Source organism: Phalacrocorax carbo, chromosome 7 (assembly GCF_963921805.1).
Source record: "Phalacrocorax carbo chromosome 7, bPhaCar2.1, whole genome shotgun sequence".
Taxonomy (NCBI): domain Eukaryota; kingdom Metazoa; phylum Chordata; class Aves; order Suliformes; family Phalacrocoracidae; genus Phalacrocorax; species Phalacrocorax carbo.
Window position 1 is genome coordinate 21,454,215 of NC_087519.1, and position 12,272 is coordinate 21,466,486.

The following is a 12,272-nucleotide window of genomic DNA, read 5'->3' on the forward strand; positions in this document are numbered from 1 at the left end:
GTTTCACATTCGTGGATAGCCTGTGCAATAACATCCATGGTCAAGCCCACCCCTCGATCACAAGCCCACCTGTATGTTGCATCTCTCCCTTGATGGCCTGAGGTGTCATGGGCCCATCGAACTAGAAATAGTTCACCCTTATGTTGCCAGTCCAGATCCACCTCAGCCACTTCAATCTTGGCAGCCTGATCTACCTGCTGGTTGCTTCGACGTTCTTCAGTGGCCCGACTCTTGGGGACGTGAGCATCCACATGACGTACCTTTACAACCAGGTTCTCTACCCGGGCAGCAATATCTTGCCACAATGTGGCAGCCCAGATGGGTTTGCCTCTGCGCTGCCAGTTGCTTTGCTTCCATTGCTGCAGCCAGCCCCACAAGGCATTTGCCACCATCCAGGAGTCAGTATAAAGATAGAGCACTGGCCACTTTTCCCGTTCAGCAATGTCTAAGGCCAGCTGGGTGGCCTTTACCTCTTCAAACTGGCTCGATTCACCTTCTCCTTCAGCCGTTTCTGCTACTTGTCGTGTAGGACTCCATACAGCAGCCTTCCATCTCCGGTGCTTTCCCACAAGGCGACAGGACCCATCAGTGAACAGGGCATATTGCTTCTCATCTTCTGGCACTTTGTTATAGAGTGGGGCTTTTTCAGCATGTGTCTCCTCCTCCGCTGGTGATATTCCAAAATCTTTGCCTTCTGGCCAGTCCATAATCAATTCCAAGATTCCTGGGCGACTGGGGTTTCCTACTCGAGCCCGCTGGGTGATCATTTACTCCATGTAGCATCACTTGCATGGTGTGTAGTGGGGACGTTTCCTTTGAACATCCAGCCCAGCACTGGCAGTCGGGGTGCCAGGAGCAACTGTGCCTCAGTACCAACCACTTCTGAAGCAGCTCGAACCCATTCATATGCTGCCAATATCTCTTCTTCAGTTGGAGTATAGCGGGCTTCGGACCCTCTGTATCCCCGACTCCAAAACCCTCTGGTCTCCCCTGGTGCTTTCTGCCAGAGGCTCCAGGTAGGGCCATTCTCCCCGGCTGCAGTGTAGAGCACATTTTTTACACCTTGTCCTGCCCGGACTGGCCCAAGGGCTACTGCATGAACTATTTCTCGTTTAATCTGTTCAAAGGCTTGTCATTGCTCAGGGCCCCATTTGAAATCATTCTTTTTCCGGGTCACTTGATAGAGAGGGCTTACGGTCAGACTGTAATTTGGAATATGCATTCTCCAAAAACCCACAACGCCCAAGCAAGCTTGTGTTTCCTTTTGCTAGTTGGTGGAGACACGGCTGCTATTTTGTTGATCACATCCATTGGGATCTGACGACGTCCGTCTTGCCATTTGATTCCTAAGAACTGGATCTCTTGCGCGGGTCCCTTCACCTTACTTTGGTTTATGGCAAAACCAGCTTTCAGAAGGATTTGGACTATTTTCTCTCCTTTCTCAAAAACTTCTTCCACTGTGTTGCCCCACACGATGATGTCATCAATGTATTGAAGGTATTCTAGAGCTTTTCCCTGTTCCAGTACAGTGTGAATCAGTCCATGGCAAATGGTACGACTGTGTTTCCACCCCTGGGGCAGTCGATTCCAGGTGTACTGGACACCCTTCCAAGTGAAAGCAAACTGTGGCCTGCACTCTGCTGCCAGAGGGATTGAGAAGAATGCATTAGCGATATCAGTTGTGGCATACCACTTGGCTGCCTTTGACACCAGTTCATATTGAAGTTCTAGCATGTCTGGCACAGCAGCACTCAACGGTGGAGTGACTTCATTCAGGCCATGATAGTCTACTGTTAGCCTCCACTCTCCATTAGACGGAATTCCGCACTGGCCATATGGGACTGTTAAAGGGTGAGTGGGTCTTACTGATGACTCCTTGGCTCCTCAGTTGGTGAATGAGCTCATGGATGGGGATCAGAGAGTCTCGGTTGGTGCGATATTGCCGCCGATGCACTGTTGTGGTGGTGATCGGCACCTGTTGTTCTTTGACCTTCAGCAACCCCACAACAGAAGGGTCCTTCGAGAGGCCGGGCAAGGTAGACAGCTGTTTCATTTCCTCTGTCTCCAAGGCAGCTACACCAAAAGCCCACCTGTACCCTTTTGGGTCCTTGAAATACCCTCTCCTGAGGCAGTCTATGCCAAGGATGCACAGAGCCTCTGGGCCAGTCACAATGGGGTGCTTTTGCCACTCATTCCCAGTTAGGCTCACTTCGGCCTCCAATACAGTTAGCTCTTGGGATGCCCCTGTCACTCCAGGGATACCGATGGGTTCTGCCCCTATATAGTTTGATGGCATTAAGGCGCACTGTGCGCCGGTGTCCACTAAAGATTTATACTCCTGTGGGTCGGACGTGCCAGGCCATCGGATCCACACAGTCCAGTAAGCCCAGTTATCCCTTTCCTCCACCTGGCTCGAGGCAGGGCCCCTCTAGTCTTGATCATGGCAGTCACAACTCACTTCTGTGAATGTGAATCAAGCATCTCTCTATTACGCTTAGAAATAAAATCAGCACTTCTACTCCTCTGTCTGGGGACTTGCTCAATGGAAATTGGAGCAGCAGCTTTCCTGGAAGAGCCTCCCTGAGTGATTGTTCTTCCTTGCAGTTCACGTACTCGTGCCTCTAGGGTCGAGGCAGGCTTGCCATCCCACCTCCTCATGTCCTCTCTGTGGTCACCCAGGTAGAACCACAGGGTGGCCCGTGGTGTGTATCCTCTCCTTTGAGCCAAAGGACACTTATTCCTAACAGCTGAGACACTACTCTGTAGAGGTGGGGAGCAGGACATATCTTCTTTGAGTTGCTGGACCTCTCGGGATAGTTTCTCCACAGCAGAGACTAGACAGGAAGAGATATTTGTTTCGTAATCCCGGAGTCTATCAATCACCTCCGCCACTGTTGGTGTCTCGTCCCCTTTCCAGGACATCACTGCCAACGAGTCTGCATGCGAACATGGCGCGCTCTGTACAAACTTCCGCCACGTGGGTCGTGTGTACTCGGCTTCATCTGGATCTTTGGATGACTGTTGATCGTCCAGGTCACCATAAATCATCTCAAGCACAGCTAATTCCCTTAGATACTGGATGCCTTTCTCCATGGTTGTCCATTTTCCTGGGTGATATGTAACATCTTCTTTAAAGGGATACCGTTCCTTCACTCCGGACAGGAGTCGCCTCCAGAGGCTGAGGGCTTGTGTTCTTTTTTCCAATTGCTTTGTCAACGCCCCCTTCCCCAGAAAGGGATCTCAGTTGTTTGGCTTCTTTTCCCTCTAATTCCAGGCTACCGGCCCCATTATCCCAGCATCGGAGCAGCCAGGTGACAATGTGCTCACCTGAACGACGGCTGAAATCTTTTCGCGTATCTCACAACTCGCTCAAGGACAGGGATCGGGTGGTCTCTATTTCATTTATGACTTCTTCCTCCTGTCCCTGTGACGGCCCTGATTTTTCATCATCCCGTTCTAAACAAGTTGACGTCCGCTTCCAATATTTCCTCTTGTGCATGAGGGTGACTGAATCTGGCACGGGTTGATTCTTTGAATCAGCTCCAGTACTTGTCGTGGGGGTTTGAGTGGCCGCAGTGCCTGTCACTTTGCCTTTCAATCCAGAGACGTTCTCTTCCCCTTGGGAGCAGTGAGTACTGCTGAGCAGGGCTCGGTACGCATGGGCCAGGCCCCAGCACATTGCAGTTATCTGTGTCTCTCTGGAGTTCCCAGCATAACAGCTTATTTTCTCCAAATCTTCTGCTAGTTTTTCAGGATTCTGCACTTGTTCAGGGTGAAACGCCAAAACACTGGGGGTGCCCACTGCCCTAGGTATTTGCCCATGCTATCCCACATGCCCTGCCAGTCTATCGAGCCTTGGGGCAGATTTCTGGGTGATATTCTTAAATTGCTTAGTCAAAACCAAAACAACATGCCCAAAAACTAACAATAAGTGCACCTTAACCACCCAAGGATGTTCAAGACACAAAAAGGTTGTTGTAACAAAGGCACAGACATCATAGAACAAAGTTGCAGAGATACCATTCTGTATTTCCTCCATATTAGATCTCTCCGAGGAGGAGGTATAATTGCTAATCGCCTCAACAAGGTGGTAGCCAAAGTACAGTAACGGTTTCAGCAAAAACCCCAAATAACAGATAAAGCTGAAAACCAGTGATTGCATAACAGATCTCGTAGGCAAAACGTTACTAATCACAGCAGAACACAGCAAACTAAACAAACCAACACCAATCTTTAACACCAACTGCAAAAAGGACAACGTGGTGCTGTGACCAGCAGCTGTTATTATCTCCAACCCTTGAGCCCCACGTTGGGCGCCAAAAAGACTGTCGCGGTTTAGCCAGCAGCTCAGCCCCACACAGTCGCGCGCTCCCTCCCCCACTGGTAGATGGGGGAGAGAATCAGAAGGGTAACGCTCGTGGGTTGGGATAAGAATAGTTTAATAATTAAAATTTAAAAAACAACAACAAAAATGCAATGGAAAGGAGAACAACGAGAGGCACAAAACCCGGGGGGAGGGGGGAAGGGAGAGGGGAGGGGAATGAACCGCTGAAACAAATCGCCCGTGACGCAGCTGCTCACCGCCCGCTGACCCGACGCTGCGCCCCTCCCGAGCCGCAACCTGCCCCCCCTTAATATACTGGTCATGGTGTCATTTTTCCCCAACAAAATCAGGGAAAGATAGAAAATGTTAAGATTTGTAAAGGAAAGGATTTTCATCATCTAGTCTATTGTGTTCCTTATCATAAACTACGGGGCTTACCTGAATTAACTTCGGTTTGAATAAGGGCACACCTTAAAAAAGAAACACCCAGGCCCTACTTTACACATTTGAACATTTGTTTCTGCATCTATATTCAACTGGCAGCCACTGGATTTTGTTAAATCTGTTGATTCTTGACACCAAAGGTATCCCTCATCACAGTTCTGCTCACCACGTAAGCATCCACACCATGATGAAGCCACACTGTTTATTTGATAAGCTAAACAGATTCAGCTTCTTGCATTAGTCACTTTCAAGTGCCTGTCACGATACTAGGCATTTTCAAAGCTTTTCTTTAAGGCCTGTACAATTTTTTTTTAAGCATTCTTCTTAAACTGCGGTCACCAGGGCTTGACTATGGCCACGGCAGTTGTAGGGTAAAAGTGAGCTACATAACCCTTCTACTATTGAAGTCTTCTGTTTATACACCCAAGAACACACTGGGCTGTTTTAGCCTATCATCATAGTGGGACCTCAGGATTCCTGAAAGCCCCTTTTATGTTGTACCTGATTCCCAGAGGAGAATCCTGTCTTGTAAGGCTTGTCTGCATTTTTAATTTTAATTCCTAGATGCATGATTATACATGTTAGGTGAACTAACAAATACAGCCCATATTTAATACATGAGCTATTCTCAAATTTTGCATCTGCAATTTAATTCCTGACAAATACTTGCTGGCATGCTTGCAGTTTTTGTGGGCAGGCCCATAAACTGATGATGGGACAACTCCTGTGGGAGCAGGGGAAGGCCAAAACCAAATATATTTGCGGGCAGTACCTGATACATAAACTACTACCTGCCTGCAGATGAAAATTTACCAAAGTTTGCCATTATTTCTGTTTCATATCACATGTCACAACTAAAGATGAGACATTTAGCAGAGTAAGGACATATTATCTGCTTTTCAATGAAAAACCCATAGAATATGTATCCAATTAGTATTTAAAAAGTGAATATTGTGCGTGATGCTGCAAATCGCAATGTTCACATGATATATTTTTCAAACTACAAACTGTAGTATGTAGCTATAAAAAGGTATCTGTAGATGCAATTGCAGTTGAAGCAAGAGTCAAATGTGATGTAACTTAATTGTATTACAAATTCTCATATTATCCTCTCTTTCAGTTACACACATCAATATTTGTTAATTCTATAAAATATAAGATTTTGCTGCTTAGGTGATGTAAGATGTGAAAACAAGTAGGAATTATTCTGTATCCCTACCTAGTAAACTCTTGATAGCTATTTGAATTAGAAAGGGAGGTTGCTTGAATAAACCAGAAAAAAAGGTTGAACAGCAGCCAGAGAACTCAGTGCCATTTAGGGTAGCACTGTTTTTAACAACAAGCAGCAAGCCTGCCAAGCCAGACCAAGTCAAGCCTAAAAGTTAATTTAACTCTTTCATACCTAAAATTTACTTTGGTGACAGCAAATCTGAAAGAATAAGGAGATTTTGAATAAAATGCTAAGTGGTTCAGTTTTATATGGTTTTACGAAGGAACATTCACACATGGGAACAACACTGACAAAACCAAGGACTGATGGAAGTGATCACAGAAGCGTTTAGGTTGAGAGGGACCTCTTGAGATGGTCAAGTCCAACCTTTCCTGCTTAGGCAGGGTCAGCTGGAGCAGGTTGTCCAGGACCATGTCCAGTCAGGTTTTGTGTACCTCCACCCATAGAGACTCCACAACTTCTCTGGGCAACCTGTTCCAGTGCTTAATGGTATTTTTTAGCATTTCCCATGAGTTCACTATTCCCAGTTTGTGAGATGCTGTGGGAAGGACAGAGACCTAAGGACAGAAGCACATCTAATTCTGTACAATGAAGCAGTTGCCATCAGGTGCGTAAGACAACGGAGCTAAATTGAATAAAGATTTAACCAGAAGATTCACAATATCATTACTTTGGCTATGAAATGCAAGTAATCCCTTGACTGTATCTCACTAAATGTCTAAGGAATGTATGCACCTGAGGGTTTAAAATTTAGTCCTTGATCCCTCAGACCTGGGTGGATATGCCAAACCCCTGTGGTTCTAAGATACCTCAGTGCAGTCAGTTTCCTCTTGTCCAATGCTTAATAAGTTGGTACACTTACAGCATTGGAGCGTTACTGAAAAACATGTATTCAGATATTCTTGAACATAAATAAACGACAGGTTTTTGTTCTTCTAGAACATCTGGCTGTAGGTATTCCTAAATTTGCAGTACTTCAAATCAAAATGCTTTAGAAACTTAGGCTGATAATATTGATACTATGTATCGGGAGATGCTTATTTGTCTTTCTCACTTATCTGCGGGAGAAGCCCTGCATCTGTGCATCTTCTTAATGATTCAGGAATTCCGTGCTAGTTGAATAGACTGTGCAGTACCTGCAGGACATTCATATCTTAAACTCTTCTGAAGGAGCAAAAGTAAACTCTCAGACTAGGATCAGAAAGGTTTTAGTCGACACAAGATGACTAAAGATAGTTTAGCAGTTATTGATGCTCTAAAATAAAAAGTCTCATCTTTTACTGAAGTTTGGAAAAATATTGAAATCTACTGATTGTTTCTAAAAAAATTAGGTAATATGCCCTATATTTTAAACCTCTTCAATAAAAACTCCTCCAAGTAGAAAAAATGATGTGTCTTTTAGAAGTGTTTGAGATGTTTATCATTAAGGGCAATTAGTTGATAATTAATCTTAATTAATAATAAATTCATAATTAAGCAAGATAGTTTTAAAACCATAGAAAAGAAAACCTTTGAGGTTTTTGAATCTTCATGTTCTTGTTTGTGTATCTCAGAATGAGACAACATGATTTTATTTTCTATAAATTAATATTAAAGAGTTTGTCCTTAAAAACTAACCATACAGAAGTGTATTGAGCTGTTCAGAGGACAAGGTTCTTCACAGCCTAGAAAGGCATACAGTATCTGATCTGATTTCAATTTTCTTCTACCAGAATACACTTACCTAAATTGCTGTATGTAGCACTGCAAGGATTTAAGTCCGGAGAATTTGAAGCTGCTTCTTTTTCTTCCTCCCCTTGTGGGACATGGACAGATGATACTGGTATGACTGAGGCACTGCCACCATTGTCCTGCTTCACAAACACGGCTCTAGGAACACGAGGGGACAAATCCTCCAGTGTTGTATCATCGGGCACTTGACTGAAAGAAACAAAACAAAATCACCTGGAGACCAAAGCCAGGTACTAGGTCCTACTGGCAAAATAGCAGATTAGGCATTCAATATCTTCAGGAAAGGGAATGAACTGGTCAAGAAATAAGCTGCTTTCACCCTCCTTCTTTGAAGAACAACTTTCTACAATATTTATTTTACTTAAGAAACGACTTTTGACTGAAATAGTAACATGTGGTAGTTCATGCCTTTCATACAAAAGGGATAATAAAATGTTTTACAGCTGACTACAATCAACATATGTATGCATATATATATATGCAGGCATGATTCTGCATAAAACGTGTAGGACTCACAGGACAGCAGCAGAGTTTAAGGTGCTTTTTACCAATCAGAACAATTTTGCTTTAATCAAGGATACCAAGGTATAGCAAGGGAGCTGGTAAGTCTGAATAAATGCAAAAAACCTTCAATGATACATTTCAATATACTGGTATGATTTTAGGAACTGACACTTTGGGAAACAGATCAGTAGCTCATCTAAGCCAGTAATCTACTTCCCATATAAAATTCTCCAGGATTAAAATCCATCTGCATTAGGCCAATTGCAAACGGCCATGAAGACATTCCTCTGTGCTTGCTTTTAGCTATGAAGCTTTAATCAAACTGTGATGACTTATAGCACAAAACTGTGAAAATCATGGATTCATTTGGTTTCCATGGATATATTTATTGTAGTATGTTTCACAAATTATGTGCGTGTGTATATATATATACACACAAATCTATCTATAAGTAAAATGTATTCAGGTTTACTCAAAACCCCCCAATCCGATTGAAAATATACCAGCAATTATCAATAATATGCCACATAAAACATGTCAGAGCAAAAATATTTCTGTGCCTTTATGCTCTCTCACTCACAGAAACAAATACTATAAGCCAAATCTCAAGAGCATATGTCCTATTCATTAGTTCTCATTATTACAGCCTGATCAAATAGAACAGCAGGAATTTTAAGTACTTGTGACTTCCACACGGGATAGGACTAAAGCACTTCCTTCATAAAATGATCATCACATCATGTATCTGTACAGATATTTAATTTTTGTGGTAAAGATTTAAAACTTAACGTAACTTCTGATGAACAGAAACAAAAATTATGCATTTTTAAATAGACAGAGCAGCTGAGTATCCATAATACGAATTCTTACAGTAGAAAGAAAGACTATATCCTCAAAAGCTAACATAAATTATGGGCATATGTGTCTCTATGCCAAAGCCAAAATACTGAAAATCACGATACACAATCTTCTAGCAATTCCAGACTACAAAGATTAAAACATGCCAGTACTTTGCATAACACAAGACCCCATGTATGGCGCAGCGCGCACATGCTGTTTCTACTCAGGCTCATGAATTTTAACTGCAGGCTGATACAAACAGAACTCACTAGAACTTGTTAGTAAAAGAGGAAAAAATGGCAGAAGTTCAAAAAGATATAATCTTTAATCAGCATAAATTTTTGTTCATTTTTAGTACCATGCATAAGAATGGTGTGAAGAACATTCCATGTGCCATAAATATATCCACGTTAAAGAGTTAACCTGATATAATTTCAGAGTAAAGCATACCTAAAATTAAAGCAGTAACAAGGCTCTCAAGATGATGAGACATTAACCTAAAAACTTGTAGTTGCTGTAAATCATATACATACCCGCATTCCTCAATAAGGTTTTCTTTAAGAAGAAATAGGTTCTAAGAGCTCTAAATTCTGTCACTGCCACAAACCAGGAATCATCATATCTCAAAGTAATTTTTTAGTATCGATTGGTGAGGTACAGAACATACTCATTCTCCAAACCAGACACATGCAAGCACATACACTAAACCTAAGCTCAGAAGCATTTTGGCAAAGTAAACCAACAGCTAGAAAGGAAGAAAGAAAAAAATACCAACTCACCCACTGTACTCACTCACACAATTCCCCATTAAAGGAAATTCTTTCAGGGCCTTCTTGAGTCTTTTAATCATGTCTTGAAACTCTGGCGAGCCATTGATTCCACAGTGTTCTGATGCGCTACAAGTTGTGCAAGCTGTAAGCAACACGGCTGAACTCTGCACAGAGTGATACACCTACTGCACCTTAATGTTTACCTTAGGGGGTTGGTCCAAGGGACTTGCCAAAGCGCCCCAGGAAACTACTTAGTTACAGCCCTGCCTTCTTAACTCTTCCACTGCCTTCCTGGATGGAAAATAGTTCAGTCTGCTACATCACTGTTTTGGTATGACAACTATGGTCTTAGTCATGTTAATTAGTTAAGGAAAAGCAGGCTCAAATTTCAAGAGGGGTTTTAAGAACTTAGACTAACCTACTGTTAAAAGTAAGTGAATATCTCAAATCTGTAGTCCAACCAGTTTTAGTGTCTGAATCTAATACATTTTAAATTGCAGCAATTAGATGTCAGGCCATGAAATCTGCAGGGAAATGCTTCCCTGTAGCTTAACAGTAAAGCTGAGAGATCAAGCACACATATGCAGTGCAGTGACTCGAGGAGCAAAATGCCAACCCATAATCAGCGCCGACACAGAACACAGAAAGAACAACGGGAAAACATCCTCTCTCAGTAAGCTACAAGAACCAAATTCCCAATCGCTTTTGCTTCGTGAAATAGTCTAAACAGTTAAAATAACTAGCTTTTGAGAAAAGTAGGGCAGCTGATAAACAAGCAATTCTCTGAGATTAGAACTATTAAAACCTGATAACTTTGTATCTGCTTGTGGATAGCAAGGGATACTTAAAGCTATCTCCTTATTTGGGATATTTATAGATATTTTGCCAGGATGGATTCTTTGATGTCTTACATAAGAGCACATATTTAGCTCTTACCATAATGGGCGCAGCCTTCTCTGTCCAAGCCTTTTTCTTTTCCCTTTTTTATTCCAAAACCAAATTTTGAAGGAAATGAATTACCTTAGAGAACTCTGCTCCTTGGGCACATGTGCCTGAAACTAAACAACTATTCAGTTTATGGAGGGAGCAGTCCTCTGCACACAGAGAACGCATTTGTTTTCCTAAGGAGCTGAGATTATGTGCAGCAAAAAAACTTGCCATAAAAATGACTGTCCTTCAGATAACATGCCACTGAATTCACATACTTGTCATTCACAGGTGCACAAGCTCAGAATGGTTTTAAAAGTTGTGGGGTGGTTTTTTTTTTTTTTTTTTTTTTTCTTTTTCTCTCTCTATAGGGACAAATGCCCCTAACTCCTTCCCTCAGGCTCTCCTGCTTCACACAGTTTTTGGAGGATAGTCAAAAGATGATGTAGTCTAACTTGCCTTGGTCTTTTGGGAATAGTAAGAATCCAGAAAGCAGGCAGCATAGTGTGTTAATTTTTGTAAGACCAGTGGCATCACAGCTATTTTGTGACCTGTATTTACCTACATTCAGAGCATGCTTTCTCAATTAGACTGATTAATAAACAGCGATGAATATGAGGGAGATAAATTGGAATTCCTGAATTAGGGTCAGATCTAGAGGTCAAGCTGAGGGAGTCAGTTCTGTGTAAGAGAGCACAGAAATCCAAGTGGCAGAAATTAGCGACAGAAACACAGAGAAGAGCTGATGTGGCCTTAGACCCAGCTGAGACTCTGATCTCCTCCCTGAGCAGACATCAGCAAAGCAATAATCAACGGCAGTTGTACAGTTTGGGATGAGAGAGCCTGACATGGAAGATGAGTTAGTTTTACACAAAAAAAGTATCTGTGGAACTTGTAGATATATTTAGTTTCAGAGAGATGCCTTTGAGATTCCCTCAGGCCTTACACTTTTAAGCTGATAAAGCTAATATAAAGCCTAAACTGACTAAATAATGCTTGAGGAAAAAGGCAGAGGGGCTTAATGGCTTGAGGGTGGTCAAAGGCCAAATTACACAGGCACTTCCACTCAGAACACAGACCGCTTCATTTCTGCAAAACACTGAGCAAAGGTGATCACTGCCCAGCTTTCAATCTGAGTGCATCGTGGGTACAGAAAACCCATTCCAGTGACTCATGTAGTTCAGTTCCTCATCACCGCTGTTTGCCAGAAATAGTCACTTAAGAGGAAAATGAAAGAAGCTTCTCAGCTAACAATCTGAAACAACTAAGCCATAAAGTTTCTCTTTAATTCTTATTATTTAGAAGTTGGCTTAGTCCTGAAGCATGAGAATTTATATTCCTTTTTTTTAAATCTTGTATAATGCGATGTTTGCATGGATAATGGGAATACATTTGATAATCCAGTAAAGACATCCGGCTAAGCTCTTTAGTGTCAGTGAAACTTAATGGCAATGAGTTCCACAGATTAACTGTGCATTATAAAAAAACCCCAAACATTCTT

The 12,272-nt window shown here is 42.4% G+C and overlaps 1 protein-coding gene across 4 annotated transcripts in view; it reads right to left on the reverse strand.

Annotated features, from left to right (window-relative positions):
* Positions 1 to 12,272, reverse strand: part of PEAK1 (pseudopodium enriched atypical kinase 1) — a 130,476-nt gene that overhangs the window by 24,117 nt on the left and 94,087 nt on the right. For 3 of the 4 annotated variants that reach the window (XM_064456764.1, XM_064456765.1, XM_064456767.1), the window contains 2 exons: positions 9,854 to 9,970; positions 7,723 to 7,919 (listed from right to left, as the gene is read on the reverse strand). In XM_064456764.1, coding sequence (XP_064312834.1) covers positions 7,723 to 7,919; positions 9,854 to 9,970 — 314 coding nt within the window. The remainder of the gene's footprint in view (positions 1 to 7,722; positions 7,920 to 9,853; positions 9,971 to 12,272) is intronic. The other variant, XM_064456768.1, reaches the window with a different exon arrangement.